At 46.3% G+C, this 22191-nt stretch overlaps 1 protein-coding gene across 1 annotated transcript; it reads left to right on the forward strand.

The window, feature by feature from the left end:
- The first annotated feature begins 5752 nt into the window (after positions 1–5752).
- lrpap1 (low density lipoprotein receptor-related protein associated protein 1) lies at positions 5753–21652 on the forward strand. The gene is made up of 8 exons (XM_084465575.1): positions 5753–6027; positions 6465–6609; positions 8043–8173; positions 8383–8503; positions 17970–18125; positions 18752–18834; positions 20524–20700; positions 21075–21652. The coding sequence occupies exons 1-8, from the start codon at positions 5860–5862 to the stop codon at positions 21141–21143; spliced, it is 1050 nt and encodes a 349-aa protein (XP_084321701.1). The 5' UTR covers positions 5753–5859; the 3' UTR covers positions 21144–21652.
- The last annotated feature ends 539 nt before the right edge of the window (positions 21653–22191 follow it).

Below are 22191 nucleotides of genomic sequence, written 5' to 3' on the forward strand. Positions count from 1 at the left end.
AACACAGCAGGCAGCCCGTCCTGCCCAGTGAGACGTTTTACACACCATGACTGTTTAATTAAATCCTCCTTAATGTAGTACTAACAAAGAAGTATGGGAAATAAAACCATTCAAAAAAAAATAAAACATATAACTGCTAAATATAGGGTCTATGCTGTCTATGTTTCACAACCAATCGGTATATAAGTACGTTTTTATTCAGTGGTTAGCTTATGCCCATGTGCTAATTAACTTAATTTGAGTGGAATAAACTAAATCATTGCTCATACTCTTTGCCGTGCTGCAAACCCAACCGCTGCCAACGTCAACCATAAACCGTAATCGTATTAATTTCCATCAACAATGTCAAGTACCATGAATAAAAGGCAGAGCAGAAACATTTATAGAACCTTCCACTTTTTCTAATTGACCGTATAAAACATGAAGTCCCCGCACAGCCGTTATGATTTGACCCTCGCTCATTACATTCAAGATCCAAGAAGTGGCCATGAATCGTTTGCGTACATACAATTCATCAAACCTTTTACCTCATGCTCATTTAGGTGTGTGTGTGTGTGTGTGTGTGTGTGTGTGTGTGTGTGTGTGTGCAGAGCTCCACAGCAAACTGAAGATCCAGGAGAAGGACGAGCTGCAGTGGAAGAAGCTGAAGATGGAGGGTCTGGACGAGAGCGGGGAGAAGGAGGCCAAGCTCAGACAGAACTTCAACGGTGAGACGGTATTCACTGAATGAAGGAGCTGTCTTCAGTTGAACCTCAGAGATTTGTGTGTGTGTGTGTGTGTGTTGTGTGTGTGTGTGTGTGTGTGCCCGTGGCGGTGCGTCCGCGTGTGCGTGTGTGTGAGTGAGTGTGTGTGTGTGTGTGCGTGTGTGTGTGTGTGTGCGTGTGTGCGTGTACATGCGTGTGTGTCTGTGTGTGTGATGGAGGGCGGGGCGTGGTGGTGGTATGCTATTGTCATACGTTCTATACGAACAAGTAAAAAACGAATGGATTCATTAGTGAAATTGATTCAATTGTGCAACCATTTAGCAACACACATGGGTTACGTAGATCTACTCCTTCTGCTACTCCAGAAGTGGGACTGGGATGAGTGAGTATAAAATGACACGGGTCCGATCATAACGGTTGTGCGGGACATTGATCAGCGTCATCGTGTGTTTTAATCAGTTTTACACCGTTGAACCCGTTCAGAGTCGCCACGGGCCCCGTGTAGTGTGGAGGTCGGCCGCGGCCTGGTCCCAGTACCACGGGGGCCTCTGCTGGGACCAGCTGAGGTACCTGGGACGATCAGACAGCATGTCCTCCAGGAACTCCTTCTCAGACGCCGGGAGGAGGCCCCCGCGGGCCCCGGGCTCCTGGGGCCCACCGTCGTAGTCTACCCAGGTGGAGCAGGTGGGGGGAGGTGGGGAGGGGGCCCCCGCTGGCCCCGGGCTCCTGGGGCCCACCGCTGGTGCTGTCCCTGGTTGAGGATGTGGGGGAGGTGGGGGAGGTGGAGGAGGTGGGGGAGGTGGGGGAGGTGGAGGAGGTGGGGGAGGTGGAGGAGGTGGGGGAGGTGGAGGAGGTGTGGGTCGGCGACGGGCCAGGCTGGTTGGACGGGGTCCAGGTGGAGGAGGTGGGGGAGGTGGAGGAGGTGGGGGAGGTGGAGGAAGTGGAGGAGGTGGGGGAGGTGGAGGAGGTGGAGGAGGTGGAGGAGGTGGAGGAGGTGGAGACCTCTGCGTAAGAGTGGAGTGGAGTCTTGGCTCCTCTCCTGGCCTTTTGGCTACGCTGAGATGGCCCCTGGTAAGGAGACAGATGACTGAGTTGGTTTGTTTATTTGAATTGAATGGAATTTTAATTGAATTGACTTTAATTTGATTGAATGTTTATTCTGATTTAAGTTAATTTTAGGCTTTCTGTTCAGCACCGATAGCCGATGTCTCTAATGATTAGTAAACAGTATCTGTCTTCATAAACTCATATCAAATTATATTACATCTTGACAGTAGACTTTTTATTGATGTGTTGACATTGTTTTTTTTGTTGTTTTTACGTGTTCTGAGACCATTTCGATGGTGCGACTGCACTTTAAACAATACATTGATTGAATGATTGATCCACAAACTGAGTAGTACTTATTTGCATTGTGTCTAATAATCAAATATTGCCAGCCGAAAAAACAGCAGTTGCACAATTACATTATTTTTAATATTTACAGAACAGCTCATTTCTAAAACTGGATTGCAATTATATACATTGCTTCAATGTGCTTCATAGCGTAATCGTGTGACACATTTTAGCTGGCGACTCAATGGTGCAAAAGGGACATTTTTAATTTGCATCTTAATAGAGTCTTTGTAAAGGTTATGGAGGTTCTGTGAAACCGTGTTCCTTTTTGGTACAGAAACAACAAGCTACTTCAGACAGGTTTTCTATAGTGCTTAAGAATCGCTGCAGGGGACCATTAAATACAAAAGAAACTATTCCTTCCGGACGATATAACTCAATTGCTGTTCCCTCTGGATCAATTAGTGTTGATAACAACATGATAGTCAGTTTATTGTTGTTTATAGTTTGGCCTTAATGATTGTGTTTTGTTCTTGGCCAGTGATTGAATGTATCTCTAATTGAATTAGGATTCACCCTCACACCAACCTTCCAAGCTGCCCAGACTCTCCTCTATCTCTCTCTCTCCCTCCCTCTCTCCATCTCCCTCTTTCTCTCTCTCTCTCTCTCTCTCTCTCTCTCTCTCTCTCTCTCTCTCTCTCTCTCTTTCTCTCCCCCCTCCCCCTTTCTCTCTCTCTCTCCCTCTCCCTCTCTCTCTCTCTCTCTCTCTCTTCCCCCCTCTCTCTCTCTCCCTCTCTGTCCTTAATTCAGTTATCTCTCTCTCACTCTTTACTTCTCTTACTAATACCCTGGGTACTCTGGTTAGCCCGCATGGACCAGAAGGTTCCAGAAGGTTCCAGAAGGAACATGGGGATGTATGATGGCAGGCAGAGAGACAGAGAGACAGACAGACAGACAGAGAGACAGAGAGACATACAGAGAGACAGAGAGACAGACAGAGAGACAGAGAGACAGACAGATAGAGAGACAGACAGAGAGACAGAGAGACAGAGAGATAGAGAGATAGAGAGACAGACAGAGAGACAGAGAGACAGAGAGACAGACAGAGAGACAGAGAGACAGAGACAGAGAGATAGAGAGACAGACAGAGAGACAGAGAGACAGAGAGATAGAGAGATAGAGAGACAGACAGAGAGACAGAGATACAGTACACAGACAATTGTGTGATAATACTTTAGTCATGCTGAGAATCGCTCTTCCTTTTCTTTCCACCAGATCCCAGTGGGTTAAACTAAAAGCTTTTAGCGCTGCATAGAACGGGCCGAGGTGCTCTCGTAATGAGGAATGATTCTGTATCGTCTATTCTCCCGTATGTTAGAGAAGGCTTTCACGTATCAAAGCAGCTTCGCTTCCCTTGAGTTGACTCATGGTCATGTAGAAAAGTACTTTATGCTAAGCGCTTAAGTATAATGTCATCTGAGTCGATTGTTCAATGCTCATAACAGGGCCTTCCTCGGTTGCTTTTTAAACGTATCAAGTACCAACTCACTCCGCTTCTGTGGGGTCAATTCAATCGCTCACTTAACCATCGGTGGAAAGTGCCCTAAACGATATCACCCCTGATCTGTGACGCAACATGGATCGTGACTCTTCTCTTTTATTTATTTCTCTCTAATATGTGCTTAAATCGGCTTCCAACTTTATCTCAGAGAGACGCAAGCTGACCTTTGAATGAAAGACTGACGCTATTCGAGACATGAAGTGGATATTTGTTCAACTCCGTGCTTTTGAGATATGAGATGGAGGGTTCATAGAGAGAAATTATTATTGGATACGAGCTCAAGATCAACCACTCATCCTTCTTCACGAGAGACGCATTCGCCAGGATCAAAATACGTCATGGGAAAGACGCAGTGACTTACACCAGATACCAAACAAATATCCACACTTTTGACGCAAACCTGATGATGAAGTGATGAGTGCAGTATAAAAAAAAACCTCGTTAGAGGCTGAAGATCGTTCTGGAAAATCAATACCAATATGTGTGGTGTCACTGACCCATGAGCAAGTATCGCTGAGGAAGTCCATCAACCTCTTGCGTCTCTGCCTGGTACAGCGGAGACTGTGGCCTCCTATATCCATCACCAGGTCTGAGTGAGGAGGGGAGAAGCACATTTCCATCTCTGGTGTTAGGAGACCTTACTAGAATAAATTACCTTTTTAAATTAAAGATAGGTCAGAGGAGGTGAGGTTATGTTATGTTTAGATAGGTTGGGTTGAAAGGAAAGAAATAGATTTTTTTGGATGATTTAGAAATAATCGCTTGAATTATAGAAACGTAGAATATTATTTGCCAATGCATGAAAGAGGTTCCTTTCAAGGCAATTTCATTTGAGCATAATTCTAACTAATTATCCCTGTGTGTTAACCTTGAGTTAAAAAAAATATTAAAAATGTCCATTGAAAAGAGATGAACTCTCAAGCATCCATTTGCATTGAAGAAGGATCACAATTACAGAGAATTTAATTGTAAGATAATTAATAAAAAACAAGTATGGGTGGACCAACTCTAGGTACACGACGAACGGGTGAACACCTGCAAAAGTGTACATTCAATGATAGCAATGATAGGCCTATGAATTAAAATTATATTAGTCTATTATGACAATTCTGAACCTGATATTCACACAATATATTACACAAACACTGGTGCCTATCTAAATCTACAATAATATCAACTTACAATCCATTGCTTTTGCTCTTGGTTAGACTTTCTTCCTTTAATACTGTGTTAATATTTTGAGCAATAATACTTTGATAACATTCCAGTTGCCAACATCCGTAACATAACAGGGCATAACTCTCTATGGGAATTCTGTCGTTATGGTAACAGAACCGTCGTTAAAGTTGCTCTGAAACCAATTTAAATTTATGTCATGTGACCTTATATTGGTTAATGGTTTCCGTTTATTTGGTGATTGAGGAAATTTACTTTCCTATAACCCATGCATTCCTATTTTACATTACATTTCAATTCCCAAAAGTACATGAATCGTTTGAGTACATACAATTACTCAGACCTTTTGATGCATGCATCATTTAAGTGTGTGTGTGTGTGTGTGTGTGTGTGTGTGTCTGTCTATCTGTCTGTCTGTCTGTCTGTCTGTCTGTCTGTCTGTGCACACACATGTGCGTGCGTGTGTGCATGTGTGTGTGTGTGTGTGTGTGTGTGTGTGTGTGTGTGTGTGTGTGTGTGTGTGTGTGTGTGTGTGTGTGTGTGTGTGTGTGTGTGTGTGACGAAGGTTTTAGTGGTGGTATTCTTTCAAAAACATTGTTCTATATGAACCATTTAAAAAACAACTTTATCATATTTATTATTTATTATATTTATATTCATTAAATTGTGCAACCATTTAGTAACATACATAAGTCTATCTAAGTAGGTATACTTCTACTGCTACCCCAGAAGTTGGACTGGATTGCGTGAGTTCACCCGACCCATCCACCTAATGCGTGGATGCATCCTATTTGCTCAGAGGTCTCGCAGTCTCCGTTACTAGGAAACCGCTTGCAGTTGAAGTAACGACCCTTCAAATTGTAGTTTAATAATATCTGTGCTTGAATTGCCAGCATCGAAAGCGCGCCTCAACAAAAACTACAAATCCCATAATGCAAACTCCACGAACGCCCTTCCCCTTCCTGAAATCACATGACCGGGTCATCCGTCTGAGAGCTGCACAGAAACACTGGACTTATCCCCCCTTAGCTTTTGAATTAGATCTTCTTTCTCCGCTTTTGGGAGGCTTTCGTGTCCACAAACATGAAGCTACAGTGTGTTGCAGCCGTGCTGTGCTGCTTCGTCTCCGGGGTGGTCATGACGGGGAAATACTCCCGGGAAAAGAACGAGCAGAAGCCGGCGGGGGGTGAAGGCAAAGCGGTGGAGTTCAGGATCTCCAAGCTGAACCAGGTCTGGGACAAGGCCATCAGGGTAGGAGGAACCGAGCACCCTCATCCACCACCACCATGCACACTGAAGGGCTTTAAATGGGCGCCATGTGGCTCAGGAGGTACAACGGGTTCGCAGCTAGAGGTAGCTGGATAGCTTGACCGGAAGGTTGCCAGTTCGATCCCCGTCTCCTCCTAGCTAGAGTGTCGAGGTGTCCCTGAGCAAGACGCCCTCACTCTGACTGCTCCCGACGAACTGGCTGTCAAGGGAAGGATGCACCTATGCTGGGAGATTCCTGGTCCCTCTATAGTTGATAGGTTTTGATTGAGGGACCATGTTGAACCCTTGCACAATTGAATCAATCAGCAGGCTTCACTTCATTCATAATAAACATTGGGCTTCTGGTTAATTTGAATGAAGTGAAGGCTCCTCTCTGGTCTGATGTTGACCACCGCGGTGTCCCCCCCCCCCCCCCTCAGATGCAGCTGGCCCCGGTGCGCCTGTCAGAGCTCCACAGTGACCTGAAGATCCAGGAGAAGGACGAGCTGCAGTGGAAGAAGCTGAAGATGGAGGGTCTGGACGAGAGCGGGGAGAAGGAGGCCAAGCTCAGACAGAACTTCAACAGTGAGACGGCGTTTACTGAACAAAGGAGCTGTCTTCAGTTGAACCTTGTGTGTGTGTGTGTGTGTGTGTGTGTGTGTGTGTGTGTGTGTGTGTGTGTGTGTGTGTGTGTGTGTGTGTGTGTGTGTGTGTGTGTGTGTGTGTGTGTGTGTGTGTGTGTGTGCTAAGAGATGCTGAATTGGTCTTTTGTTGGCTGTTGTGATGCTCATTTGAAATCAATTTGAGTTTGACAAGTGAAGAGTTTGACCGAGTTCACCTTGACTCTGCATAGCCCCCCCTCCCTACCCCCTCCCACCCCTCTTACGCACTTATTGTATGTTGTTGTACGTCCTCCTGGCACTTAAAAATAGTACTTAGCATTGTGTAGCGTCTTATCCTAGCTATCGCTGTTGTATACGAGGAATGGGTTAACCTAGTGATGGTTAGTGCTTGGCACTTGGTTCTTTGAACATCCTTACTCTACAGGTAGAGGTATATTGTTGTTTCTCTTTCTTCTGACAGATGTACTGATTGTAAGTCGCGTTGGAAAAAAGCGTATCGTAATGACAAAGTATTCAAATGACAAATATTTTTAGCCTTTAAGTTGTAAACTGTTGAAAAAAAAAGGCTATTTTGCATTGGTGTGACATTTGAAACCATGAACTGGGAGGAGGTAGGCTGGCATCTTGACACCAGTTAATAAGTGACGTTTTTACTGGTAAGAGAACGCTGATTCAGAGGTTGAGGAGTTCCAAACTGCTGACCAAGGTCACCTCTGAACCCACTTAAGCTGAGGGTTCTTTAAACAGGCCTAGGCCTGCTTATTGATTCATGTTTGACACTGATGTTTGGTAGTTTTACTTATGCTATGATGTAGTAGCCTGGCTATTGCCAGACCAAGCTCCATCGTAGATTGCACGTTGGTCTGGGGAGGCTGCTGTCATTTTCTTCAGCACAAGAGGCGTGATCAACGGGCCGAGTTCAACTGACTCTGTACGCAATTGGCTGCTTGCCGTCGCTTCCCTGACGTCGTTGTGTTAAACCAGCCAATAGCACGCCAGGGGGAGAAGCCAGCTTGGTGATTGGCTCCCGCAAAAACGTATCGGAAGCAGAAGGCTATGTATTGCTCTTCTCCAGACTCTTCTGCAGGGCGAACTCAAATCGCCAGCAGAACGGGCTGGAGGTACCCAGACTAATGATGTAGTGTCATTTGACTGTTGTGATGCTGTTTTGTTTGACTGTTGTCATTCAGTGTAGTTTGACTTGTGTTTTGATGATGTGTAGTTTAAATAGTGTTTTGTAGTTTGACTTGTGTGTCGATGCTGTGTTGTTGTCTAGTCATCCTGGCCAAGTGGTTTGACTTGTGTTCTGATGTTTTGTAGTTTGACTTGTAGTTTGGACCTGTGTGTTGACTTGTTGTAGATGAACCTGTGTGTTGATGCTGTGATGTTGTGTAGTCATCCTGGCCAAGTACGAGATGGACGGGAAGAGGGACACACGGTCGCTGGAGAGCAACTCCCTCAAGGACCACGACACCAAGGAGGGCGACATGTTCGATGACCCCAGGCTGGACAAGCTCTGGCAAAAGGTTGGTGTCTGCAAATCATGTATTTTTATATACTTTTCATAATAATTTCTCAATGATATTTCCTATAAAAATCCCTTATTATATTAGGATTTTAGTTTTTAGTTTATAACCCAAATTTCAAATATCTTTGGTATAAACTTCAAGTGTCCTCCTCCCTGCCTTTTATTTCTTTGGTATAAACTTCAAATCCCCCCCTTCGCCCCTGCCAGGCCAAGAACTCTGGGAAGTTCTTGGACGAGGAGCTGCTGAGTCTGCGGCGAGAGTTCCAGCATCACAAGGACAAGATCCACGAGTACAACATCGTCATGGACACCGTGAGCCGGACCGAGGGTGAGCACAGCGGGGCCGCCCCCCCCCCCGTGGCTCCCCGTATTCATCTTCTCCTCCTTCTTGCACTCCTTCCACCTCATGCCAGCGGGTTCATCTGAAGGCCGATGCGTCTTAAGAACAGCAAGAGTCTGTCTCCCCGATCGCCGGTGCATCTTAAGAACAGGAGCAGCATGCGTCTGTCTCCCCCATCGCTCACCTCCCCACTGGAGTGACTCACGCCGCGTTCACACTGCATGCGTCCGTTGACGGATCTCATCGACTTTGCATGGGGCGCTCTCGAAAGGCACCGTGGGTCCGTCCGTTCTGTCGGCTCCGTTGCCTACGTCAAAAAGTTTAGAAATGTTAAACTTTTCAGGCAGCGACAGATCCGTCGGCCAATCAGATCGCGTTATGCAAATATACGCAACTACACTGTGAAATGAAAAATGCCTTTGTGATACAACCCGGGAAAACACATGGATATGTCAAAAAGCCCCCATCCGTCGACGGACGTGTGCAGTGTGAACGCGGCGTCAAAGGTCCTGCAAACCTCTCTCCTGCCGCCGCGAGGGGAAAATTATCGCGTTCAGCAAAAAAAAACTTCAAACACTCAAATCTTCCTCATTATTGTTCCTTTTACGTAGATGTCGGCGTTCGAGATGGATTCTTGCTGAGCAAAGCAACAGCTCAGCTTTGTGTCTGGCTTTGATGTATTTTTGGACAGTAATGGCTCACGCAAACAGCAGAAACGTTGTTAGACGGGATGCAAACCACTCTCTTTTTGTCATTTTATGACCTCGATTGAGGTGGCTTATGTAAAACTAAGAGTAAGTGAGTTTTTTTGGAGAGGAAAGGGTACTCGAAATATTAAGGTAGGATGCATGCAAACGCTATAATGGTTAGGATTGTAACATCGCCCGGGACGGGTTATATACGCCCAGCCCCTCCGTCCTATCACATGCATTTAAGGTGCAGCATGAATCAAGCATAAAATATGGATGGAGGGAGGTCTGCTTGCACGGATATCAAAGACTTAAAAATTGAAGCAAGCAACCTCGGAACTGTCTGGGGTCGACATTAAAGCCATGGTAGTGGTGGAATTAGAGTTCGACAGATACTGGATTTTAGGGGCCGATACCGAAGTTAGGGTGGAAAGTAGTTGTTTGGATCGCTAGTTTTTCCCGGGATCGTGGTAAAATGCTTTTTTAACTCTTCGTTTTTAAATAAATCCCCCAGGAACGGTAGGATCAGCCGAGGAAACATTCGACTGACTTATGTTGTCGGGAGTGTTCGCCTGTGAGTCGTTTCCATTTGGGAGTCTAATTCTAGTGCCGCTCGTTCGTCAGGCGACTGCAGTGAGTAACCAAGAGCGACTTTGACTGCTCATGAATACATCTGAAGGGACGTCATTATGTAGAAATATGAGGTGACGGGTGATAATCAGTCAACCTTAAAAAAAAAAATAGTGCTGGCACCAAGGACCTCTCCGTGTACAGAGCAGAGACACACAAATCAGGGGCGTGACTCGGACTCAGAGCCAGTCTGATGAGGAGGCAGAGGCTGCTTGCTTTTACCGATGCAGCAGAAGTGTGGAGAGAGGAGGATGGCTATGATGCACTGCTGTCCCAGGCTTGTTGACTCTTCCATTAACCAAAGCTTTTCGCTAATTACTCGTTAGTAGAGATGCTCCGATCAGCATCTTTGGGCCCGATCACCGATTACCGATCACCAAAATCATGATCTGCCGATTGCCGATCACAGAATGGCAGGGGAATGGGAATATATTATATATATACATTATATATAAAATATATGGAAGATTCCATATCTTTTATATATAATCTGGATAGCAGGCAAGCACCAGTTTCTGTTCCAATGGACTCTTTATTTTTTCTCTTTGGATCCCCAGTGACAGAAACACGTCGCTCAATGCGTTCATCAAGGCCTCGGTAGAATGTGACGGTAGGATGTCGGTAGAATGTGTCATATACAATACTGAAATGTTCCTGCGCGCGCAAACTGCTGGTTTTACGGTACTGAAATGTCCCTGCGCGCTTACTGAGCTATGCAAGTGCTCCGTAAACAAAACTTCTTTTTGCCATCATTACAGTGACCCCGTGAAATCCTGGCAGCGTAGCACAATGTTTTAGACGGCAGAACTCATGCTGCCACTGGAAAGTGGAAGCAAAAAAAAAAATTGCGTGAGTAATTTACGTCAATTGATCGGCTTTTTGGATCGGCGCTTTCGTGGTTCTCCGATCACGCTATTTTTGCCAATATCGGACGATCGTGATCAGCGTCCGATCCATAGCAGCATCTCTACTCGTTAGCTTCACTACCGTTCAAAAGTTTGGGGTCACCCAGACAATTTCACGTTTTCCATGAAAACTCTCACTTTTATTCGACAGTTTTCAGCTGTGCTTGCATAATTTTGCACAAGGGTTTTCTAAACATCAATTATCGAATCAACAGGATGAGCTAAACAATGTACCGTTAGAAGGACCCCAGTACACCTATGTAGATATTCCGTTAAAAATATGCAGTTTCCAATCTTCCATTCTTTTAATGTTATGTTCATTGAAACATTGAAGAAGTGTTTTTATTTTAAAAAATAAGGACATTTCTAAGTGACCCCAAACCTTTGAACCGTAGTGTTTATCGCAAGGCTAATACATGTCCCTGATTAGGCTGATTAATTCAATTTGTTATCGGCTTGTAAGTTATGGATTCAAAGAGGTGATAACCCTGTGGATTAGTCATCCTGCTTGGTTTTAATCACATAAATCTCAACCTTAAACTAAAGTAAAAACAAAACAAAACAAAAGGCACCATCACATTATAGCAAGGCTCAGCAATTATGTAAGGGATAATGTATAGAACGCCGGTCATTATCAGGAAATAAGCCCCGACAGGGTGAACCAGACACCGACGCGAAGCGGAGGTGTGTTGCTTCGCCCTGAAGGGGCTTTTTACAATTCATTTGTTACCAGCATTCGTAGTGTTGAGCAGCAGAGAAATAGTCCGCCAAAGACGTTGACGTCGCTTAGCAACCGAGTACGCTGGGGTTGATAAGTTACCGGACTACTTGTGGAGTGATACGAAAGATGTGAATCACTTGACTTTCCTTGACAGCGGGCATTTATATGCTTAGCAACGGTCATTATTGAAAAATAGTTCACCACCGGAAGTCGGGAAGGCCCATGCAAGTGAACAGAGCGCTCCACAGCATTGAGGAGAGCCGTGTAATAAACAGAATTAATAAACTACACAAACTAAAATGAACCCAAACTAAAATGAAGGCTCAGCAATAATACATAATTAATACACTGTACACAAACTAAAACATCTCTCCTCTGGTACCTCCCCTTTTAATCAGATTTGGTTATGAATTAAACTCCATAACAATACATTATTAAACACAGCTCGCAGATTCACATGGAACAAATGATCACAAAGTTTATGAACAACCATCCTTGTATAAAACGATTATTTAATTAGAAACAGTGCAATTAGCAGATACTGATCAGTGATCCATTGTCTCATAATCTAAGTTAGAGTTTAGTCAACTTTAGCTCGCCCTCTTTCTTCAACTTTTTCCTCCCTGATTCAACCGGAGGAACAATCTGTCTTTCTCCGTCGAGCACTAGAAGAGTGAGCTGTGTGACTGCTCGCTCGCACTCTGCCACGCACCGCATCCACCCCCGCTGTCTGTCACATCCCGCCCCGAACCGGCTGCATATAGAAACGGCTCCCACCTCATCCCCGAAGCTCTCTCTGACTGATGAGTGTCGCCCGCCTGCTGCATCGCTGCGGGTTTTCACCCGGAATATTCTCCTTCGTTCCTCAAAGTGCTCAATGTTCTGTTGGCAGAAACCACACGTGTTTTCCCACTTCCAGGGTCATGCAGAATCCAGCTTGCTTCAACATCGAGATATTCTTTACCCGTGTACCCATCTATTCCTGAGTGATATTGTCCTCATGAACGTGTGTCACCCTGAATTGTTCCATTAATTATTGAATTATATTCATATGTTACACTTGTATTGCTTTCAAATTGCTTTTGCAAATGCTGGAAGTAGACCCAGGCTGTTTGGTTTCGGACCTGAGGATGCATAGAATTGTTTGGCTAACATTTACATTCGGGGCATTTAGCAGACACTTTTATCAAAGCGACAATAAGTACATTTGCCAGAAGAAAGAGAAACAACAATATATCTCTGTCAGTACAGTAAGAATGTACATAGAACCAAGTGCCAAGCACTAACCATCACTAGGTTAACCCATTCCCCGTATACAACAAAGACAACTAGGATAAGACGCTACACAACGCTAAGTACTATTTGTAAGTGCAAGGACGTACAACATACAATAAGTGCATACATTAAGTTCTAGGACGTACAACATACGATAAGTGCGTACATTAAGTGCCAGGACGTACAACATACAATAAGTGCGTACATTAAGTGCCAGGCCGTACAACATAAAATAAGATAATCCTTTATTCGTCCCACAGTGGGGAAATGTGCAATATTTAATATATAATATATAATATACAATAAGTGCGTACATTAAGTGCAAGGACATACAACATACAATAAGTGTGTATATTAAGTGCCAGGATTTAAAGCTGCAGATGAGGGTGCAGACATTAGGTTGGGAGGTCAGAGGATGAAGGGGCTTCTGTTCCTGGATCATGTGGTAGTTGTGGGCTATCGATTCAGGCTGGATTACACAGAAGATGAGCCGGCTCATTTGCAGGCCGATGGTGTGAGAAGGAGAGCGAGTCTGGGGCAGAGACAGCAGAACCACAGGCTTTCCCTTGACTTTGACCTGTGGTGTGGATGTTGGAAATGTATACCTCCCATATATACCTTGGTTCTAATGTTAGATGTTTTAAATCGGAAATCGAAGGGCAGCACATTCATTGGAAGTCCGGTCCAGTATCGGTCATGAGAAGCAGGGATGTGTATACATGCGTCTCATGTTGCGGTGGATGTTGAATGGACTTCTGTTGGATGGGGGGGGTTTGCGTTTGCTTGCATGGATATCAAATACCTAAATAAATATTGAAGCAAACAACCTCGGAACTCTCTGCGGTCCACGTTAAAGCTGTAGTAGTAGTGAAATTAGAGCCAGACAGATACTGGACTTAAGGGGCCGATATTATTACCGTTATTAGGGAGTAGATATATTCCGATATAGCGGCCGATATCCCAAACATAGATATATCAAACCCAGAAGTATAAGTTAAACCATGATAATATGCGGTCGTTAGGGTGAGGCGTCTTGCTCATGGACACCTCGACACTCCAGGGATCTGGGGATCGAACCAGCAACCCTCCGGTTACCTTCCTGTGGCGAAGGCTGTGGTGGAGGCTGTGGCTCTGGTGGAGGCTGTGGTGGAGGCTGTGGTGGAGGCTCTGGTGGAGGCTGTGGTGGAGGCTGTGGTGGAGGCTGTGGTGGAGGCTCTGGTGGAGGCTCTGGTGGAGGCTGTGGTGGAGGCTGTGGTGGAGGCTGGTGGAGGCTCTGGTGGAGGCTGTGGCTGTGGTGGAGGCTGTGGTGGAGGCTGTGGTGGAGGCTCTGGTGGAGGCTCTGGTGGAGGCTGTGGTGGAGGCTCTGGTGGAGGCTGTGGTGGAGGCTGTGGTGGAGGCTCTGGTAGAGGCTGTGGTGGAGGCTGTGGCGGAGGCTCTGGCAGAGGCTGTGGTGGAGGCTGTGGTGGAGGCTGTGGCGGAGGCTCTGGCAGAGGCTCTGGTGGAGGCTGTGGCGGAGGCTCTGGCAGAGGCTCTGGTGGAGGCTGTGGCGAAGGCTGCGCCAGGGTCCGCTGCAGCAACGGCCTCAGCGGACTGCACCTCTCCGGTCGGGCCGTCCTCGATCGAACGCTCCGCCGCACGGCTTCAGCCTGAGTGGCTCCATCCAATATCCTCTCTGCCGCTCGTATCTGCCCTTCTTTAAAGCCTTCCATCCTTCACTTCGCCTGTTTTACAGGCAATTCTGTGAAGAAATCACCACTCTAAAAAATGTTGCGGCAGAAGATTGTGGTCCGGTGGCGTGCTTGGCTCTGCCCAATACGCGGTGTGTCGCGGTTTGAGTGTGAGAGGTGAAGCACCCCTTTGAGTCAGCCGCTCAGCCTCGTAGCCTGGTGGTGCCTAGAGCCGGCGGCTCGGTGGTACTGGGAGACGGGATGATTCGATTTGTACAGCCCTTAATCAGAGGGTCCAGTCTCAAAGGGCTTAACAGGCCCCCCCCCCCCATGACCCTAGCGCCCGCAGAGGGCAAGAAAAAACTCCCTTAATTAGCAAGGAGGAGATCTAGAGAAGGAACGCAGAGTGGGGGATCCCTGGGGATGATCAGGAGTGCAATGGGGGCCATCATTGACAAATAATATGCAAATACATTAATTGCATCGTGTATCTAGATATACATTAACTGCATCGTTTCTAGATATACATTAAAGACCGGGTAAACCAAGAATAATTATGGGTTTTGAGTTTATAATACCACAGGAAAATATATTATTAACCACCCTGCCAAATTTGAAGGACTAAAAAAATCGCGAAGTATATAAAATTATGCTTCAAAGTTGATGAAAAATGAGCAGTAATCCCTGGCTCAGGACGGTGGGGGCGTGTGCGCTGCAGGCCAGGAAACCACGCCCATCACCGGAGAGAGACCGTCTTCGGTCGGAAACTTAAATAAAGTAAACGAACCGTTAACGTTACGTTTCCCACTGTGGCATCCAGGGAAGATGCACCAACGAGGTTGAAGAGGCATAACGGGCAAGCTAGCTGCAAACTGACAATTCAAACCAGACTCGTGAGCGGTAAAACCATAGACGGGTGAAACCACAGAATGCTAGTGCGCGGTTAATGTATTTATACCTAGAGGGCAGCAGGGGGCGGGTCTACATCGAAGACCGCTTTACGTAAAGCGGTCTTCGATGTAGACCCGCCCATTTTAAACCTGCACACAGAACATTCTCTGAGGCCTAGCTCCTCAAGGAAATGATGAATGGGAAAAATATTTTTTACATGTTTTGAGGGACACATTTAAGGCCTAATTAATATGATAAGAAGAAAAATACTGAATTTGGTTTACCCGGTCTTTAACTGCGTCGTTTCTAGATATACATTAGCTGTGTCGTTTCTAGATAGACATTAACAGCATCATTTCTAGGTATAAATGAACTGCATCGTTAACTGCATTGTTTCTAGATATCTACTGTAGTTGCTTTGCTTCAGCAATAAAGTTCACTTGGCACACATCACCGGGATGGAACAGGGGACGTATTGTACTGGTGAGGGGGAGAGCTCAGGTACAGATGGTATAAAACAAAGCCCAGGCAGAACAAACCGCTATGAGAGCTGTAAACAAACAGACAACAAACACACTGACGCACACCATTAAAATGGCCCACTGGGCGTAGGCACAAAGTCTCAGACTTTATAGTGGCCGTACATGAACTGAGTGAGCCGGTGTGAGCCAAGAACGAGGTCATCGTGGGTCACACGCGATTTGTCGTGTGTTTGTGCGTCTCTGAACGGTCGAAGCTCCACAGCTACAACCTAGTTATCTTGTTGTATATGGGGAATGGGTTAACCTAGTGATTGTTAGTGCTTGGCACTTGCTTCTATGAACATCCTTACTGTACCGACTAGGGGTGGGAATTGATAAGTTTTTATCAATATCGATGCCATTGTCGATCCTGCCTATCGATCCAATTCCTTATCAATTCTCTTACCGATTCCTGAGTAGTTCATTGAGTGGCAAAAAAGGAGTTCTACAGTCTTCTGCACCAAAAGCAACCATTACATTTTAATTTTTTACATACTGAACAACACCATGACAGGATATAGAGTAGGAAAGAAAATCTAGGGGTAACTTGAGGCGATGTCGAGGGGCCAGCTGCCTGAGAGCTATCGGTGTCATCAACAGCATGAAACCGGAAGATATTTGTATGCAGATCGCTCTGCCTTATTAATAAAAACGACTATACTACTACTATATATGGCTGTCACCTTTAAGAAAAATAGTTTGAACGGATATCAAACAATGTATTTGAATATATTTGAATATCTACGAGGCCCTGCCCCCCCCTCCCCCCCCCCCCACAAAAAACAAACAAACACTAACAGAGATTCAATCACAAATGTAGGCTATAACGTGACAAGAGGAGACATAAACAGGACTAAGGCCATATCCTCTTTGTTTGAAACAGTATATCAACTTAGTCAATATCAAGTGCCACTATATGCATATCACAAAATTAGGCTATGCAATGAAAAACTAAAACGGAATCGGAACTGCACAGCGCAAACAATGACGTGACAACTTAAACAGGAGACATAACTTGATCTGGATCAAGTGCGGCTCTCTTTTTATTCACGGTGTTACGTGCGGCGGAGAACACATGTTGGGAGCGCACAGACGTGCCCGGCACACACAGGGATTTGCGCGTCAATGTTGAGAGAATCGGGTTTATTGCAGCCCGTCTCTCCACCAATGCAGCGTGTTGCTGTCAGCGGGGATGACTTGGGGTCGCAGTTTACCGCTCAGGCTGGCTGCTCCGTGCGTTATCCATTTTCGAATCTGGATATATTATTTGCTTGATTAGCTCGCTTGACTCGTACGCAGGCTTTTGAACACATGGCACTCGACGAGAAAACCAGAAAACGTCACGCAGGGATCGATAAGAAGAATCGATAACGTTGGAGGCGTACAATTCCGATGGGATTGGTTAGTTGGAACCAGTTCTCGATTCCCACCCCTAGTACCGACAGAGATATATTGTTGATTCTCTTTCTTCTGACAAATGTACTTAGTACAAAGAAATATGACGTGATGGTTGATAATCAGTAAACCTTTAAAAAATAGTGCTGGCACCAAGGACCTCTTCATTCACAGAGCAGAGTAAATGTGAATGTATATGACGGAGACTAGAAATCCCTGGCCGTCTGAGCGATCTGGAAACCGACGGCAACGAGGACGGTGCGTGCAGAGCTTATGTGCGATTTGTTTTGAGGATTTGCTGTTCTGTAAAAGTGATCCGAGGTAAACTTTACTGCGCTAGGGGTGCATTAGGTAGATTTGATTGGATTAAGTCCCAGATTGTACATCATGCAACAAATACAAATTAATCTTTCCAAGATTGCTGGAAATTATCTTGTACAAATATTATTACCAAAGGGGGGGGAAAGTTTGGGACCCACTGCCGTCGCCCATGCAAATATTGACCATAAATCCAGCCATCCATCATTTAGGGCTAATTGCTTCATATTGAAAACCTCTCATGACATTTGTAATGGCATTTACAGTCATTTGGTTATTAGCAAATTCATCCTTCCGTCTATCATTGTCTTATTCAATTAAATCCTTCCCTCCGCCTGTCTCTGTCTGCCTGTAAACTCTGTGTCTCTCCCCCCTCCCCCCCCCCCCCCGTCTCCCCCGTCTCCCCCGTCTCCCTCGCTGTGGCCTCTCTCGCCCCCTGCAGAGATCCACAAGAACGTCATCTCCCCCCTGGAGGGCGACGTGAAGGAGCAGGCCGTGCTGAAGAAGCACACGGAGCTGAAGCAGAAGATGAGGGACCTGAACCAGGGCTTTGAGCGTCTCCGCAAGCTCAGCCACGAGGGCTTCAGCGAGGACAGCGGTGAGGGACCCCCCCCCCCCCCCCCCCCCACACGCCAACACAGAGCCTCCGGTCTCACACTAAGCACCCCCCCCACACCGAAACACGGAGCCAGTTCTCTGCTCCGGTCTCATACTGGACGCCACGCGGCCTTGGGGTTCTTATCACTCGTGATTCACTCTCTTTTGGGACGAGGCACCCGCCAGGTTTTTTTCTGTGTTTCTCATCTTATTTTCTGAGTTTTGATTATGCGTCGTCTCAAAGCAGAGCTTCATCTCTCATTAGTTGGACACAGAACGAGAGGATGTACAGCGTATCTCTGTTTGAATATATGGACCGCGATGGTTAAGGGTTCAATTACACATCCTGCTCCACTTCAGCATCCAGCATTGACGTTTGAAGTTTATTTACAAAGGGACAAAGTATATTGCATTAAAAAAAAAAAGTAAATATACAGGACTATAGCCAAAGGCTAATTTCCATCATTAGTCCCTGACAACAAAAAAAAATCCAACTACTAATAGCACTTGTTCTTGAAGGGTTTTCTCTAGAACAAACAGGATTCCTCCGGTCCACTGACCTCCTGCTGCAGGGTTCAGGGCCGTGTGAACACTGCGTTGACGGTTCCCTCCCCTCTGTGTGTGCAGAGTTCAGGGAGCCAAGGGTGATCGAGCTGTGGGAGTCGGCCAAGAGGTCCAACCTCACCCAGGACGAGCTGGACTCTCTCAAGGTGAGGCTCTGGAGCCCTCTGGAGCTCCTGATTGGTGTACTAACTTTGAGTTGTGCAGTATCTCCAATTCTGTGTTTTTCACGGTCTTATACAACAGTTTAACGACAAACTGCGACTTTCTTCAACTTCAAAATGATAGTTAAAATGAAGTAAGCGTAACTGTGCGTCCACGCCAAAAGCGACACCACGCGAGTACACTCCACGCGAGTTTGGCAAACTTCAGGACACCCACGCCAGTGTAGGAGGAGGGGCTATCCGTGAACTCTGATAGGCTGTCGCGACAAAGCGTCCAGCGAAATTCACGGAAACGTTAAAATATTTCAACTCGAGCAAAGTGTTTGTGCGAGTAGAATCACACGAAATCCGCGTGAAACCGGTTGTGCGAGCGAGTAACATCCTCAAGAACCGGGTTGTTTTGCGCAATTTCAAATCTGTGTGAACCAGGGTTGTTCGCGTCGCGCAATTCATCAATTCGCACCGCAGGTTTTGTAGGTGAGCTAGCTTCTCTATTCACATCTGATCACGACAAACCCCCCAGGAAAAGTTAGAAGTGCTTGACTGGTGACATTTCAGCTGTGTGTGATTGATGCGTCTCAGAAAGTAGAGCGAATGCGTTACACCGATTTAGCAGAACAGCGGAAATGCAGTTCAGAGCACGACGGAGAGAGAGAGAGAGAGGATCTTCTGGCCGGCACTGCGGTGGTATAATATGACAGCTGCGGTTGACAGCGTTCTGCCGTTTTGACTTCTGTGGATCATCACTAATGGTTTCGAAATGCTGCCAAACTTTAGAAGTGTTTTTCCCGACACTGTGTGACCTGCTAGACGACTTAGAACGGAAAATAACTGGGTAGAGCCACCGCCATTAACGCAGAGGGGTCATCAGAGAAACTATAAGGACATTTACTGACAGCAAAACAACACCGCAAATTACACACAGAAGACTGAGCCAAACCCCCACACACAAAAAAAAAAAAACAGTACATTATCCAGGCTCGTCCTTCTAGAAGCTCAGCAGTGCTGTGGTATCACTCATTCCCCTCCCCGCCCCGCCGTCCTCGCAACGGAATGACCCGCACGCACACGTCTTCCCCACACAACGATTGGACTATTAATGACGCCGCTGCCGCATTAATGGCTTCCTCTGCTTGATTTGAGGCGTCGAGGCTCCGAGGTCATCGCTAATGGAATCCCAGCGCTCGCCTCTGAATACAGATTCCCGTGCTGTACTTGTTTTAGTCCGGAGTGTGCTCCTTCCTAGAGATGTTCAGATACTATTTTTTTTCCTTCCAGATACCTGAACCTGAGTATCGGCCGATACCGAGTATATACAGACACAGCGTCTAGCATTGTAACGACTAACAGCACTTGTTCTTATTGAAGGGTTCTCTTCTGAATTTTAATAAGACATTTGTATTCTTGATGTTAAGCGCGAGCATCCATATTTCTCCGACCGTTAACGAACGCAGCATAACACCGCAGTGTTTGACGTCCTCTGCCTGTGTAGTAAACGAGTCACGTGATGGTATCGGATCAGCGCATGTACTTGCGTGCTCGCCGAAACCCGATCGGAGGAATTTCCGATACTGGAATCGGAACAACTCTAGTCCTTCCTAACCTGGCCTGGTGTCCCCCGCTCCCCCCCCCTCCCCCGCCCGCCCCCCCCCCGCCCCCCGCCCCCGTGGTCAGGAGGAGCTGCGGCACTTTGAGACCAAGGTGGAGAAGCACAGCCACTACCAGGAGCAGCTGGAGCTGTCCCACCAGAAGCTGCTGCACGTGGAGGCGCTGGGCGACTCGGAGCACATCCAGAAGAACAAGGCCAAGTACAACACGCTGTCGGAGAAGACCAGGGAGATGGGCTACAAGGTGAGGAGCACACGGGGGGGAGACGGGGTGAGGAGGAGACACGGGGGAGGAGGAGGAGACTGGGTGAGGAGAAGCAGACGGGGTGAGAAGACGGGTTGAGGAAGAGACGGGTGAGGAGGGGGAGACGGGGTGAGGAGGAGACACGGGGGAGGAGGAGGAGACTGGGTGAGGAGGAGGAGACTGGGTGAGGAGAAGGAGACGGGCTGAGGAGGAGACCTTTTATCTGGAGATGGAAGTCAGCCTTTGAGCAGGATTCAGGGCATTTCTCTTGCCTTATTTAGCAGGATGTCTCGGTAGAGATGGGTTCTACTGATGCTGTACTTTATAACACGCCGAAGCTGAAGTCTTGTTGTGTTTGTGGTTTTGTTTTTCAGATGAAGAAACACATGCAGGACCTGACCAACAAGATCTCCCGCCAGGGCCTGGACCACAACGAGCTGTGAGACCAGGAGATGCTCCCTCTCCCTCTCCTCCTCACCCTGTCTCCCTCTCAACCCGTCTCTCTCCTCCTCACAGCGTTGCCTTTGACGATGTGTCCTCCTCCCTTCCGCCCGTGTGTAATAATCTGCGTTACTTTACACTGCCGTCTTTTCTAAGTGATTTTTGTACAGTAGTGATTGCGATGACAAAAGGATCCTCATGGATTTATTTGTGAGGCTGTCCAGAGGATGTGATGTACATATTGATGCTTTCTATACTCTAATCTGATCTCAATCTAGTCTGTTGGATGCTGCAGGTGAAGGTTTAGTGATTTCTGTGACATTAATTGTTCATCTCTAACAAGGTCTTTGAGTGATATTATTCATTCATCGGCAAGACGCTGTTAAAAGGAATCCCAGCTGAACTTTAGAATTATACAGGTTAATATAATACATAATTTAGTTTATCATTTACTAAGGTACTTGGAAACAATCTTTTAATATTCACGGTACAAGTGGGATCAACATACAAAGTTCAACAACAAATAATTAAAAATATGGATGAGTATTGTTTCAAAATGATAAATAAAGGTTTGTTTATATACAAGTTATCCTTTAGTTTACATAAAAGTGTAACAGACATGCCCTCTCTCACTCTGCCTTCTCCGATAAACTGATCCGAACCGAAGGAATTCATCCTAATGGCCTCGAGAAGAAGGTATTTAAGATCCCATGGCATGCTGCTTTATGAATGCTTTTATGCTGTTGGGGGCCCCTAATACAGTACTTGAAGACGTTGAAGAAATTCAGCCTTGGTGCAGAATTACAGCCAATGAGCTTTCCACAAACGTGCCGTTTTTTAGAGGCGGGTCCAGGTGGAGGGTGGGGGTGTGGCCCTGAGCAGCTTGCTACGTTACCATGCGCAAGTGTTTACAGTGGATGTATCGCAATGGCGAGGCGCACACAGCTTTTGGCCATATTCTGTAAATATTCTAGAACACTCCGGTGGGAGTCCTGGAGCTCCATATCTAAATATATTATACATCACAGCCAAAATCTATGTGCTCCTCCA

Source organism: Micromesistius poutassou, assembly GCF_964030765.1.
Source record: "Micromesistius poutassou genome assembly, chromosome: 3".
Lineage (NCBI taxonomy): Eukaryota > Metazoa > Chordata > Actinopteri > Gadiformes > Gadidae > Micromesistius > Micromesistius poutassou.

Coding starts and splice junctions, on each gene's coding strand:
- lrpap1 (XM_084465575.1), top strand. CDS start 5,860: ATGAAGCTACAGTGTGTTGCAGCCGTGCTGTGCTGCTTCGTCTCCGGG. Junction 8,174..8,382: donor TGGACAAGCTCTGGCAAAAG/GTTGGTGTCTGC, acceptor CGCCCCTGCCAG/GCCAAGAACTCTGGGAAGTT. Junction 8,504..17,969: donor CACCGTGAGCCGGACCGAGG/GTGAGCACAGCG, acceptor CGCCCCCTGCAG/AGATCCACAAGAACGTCATC.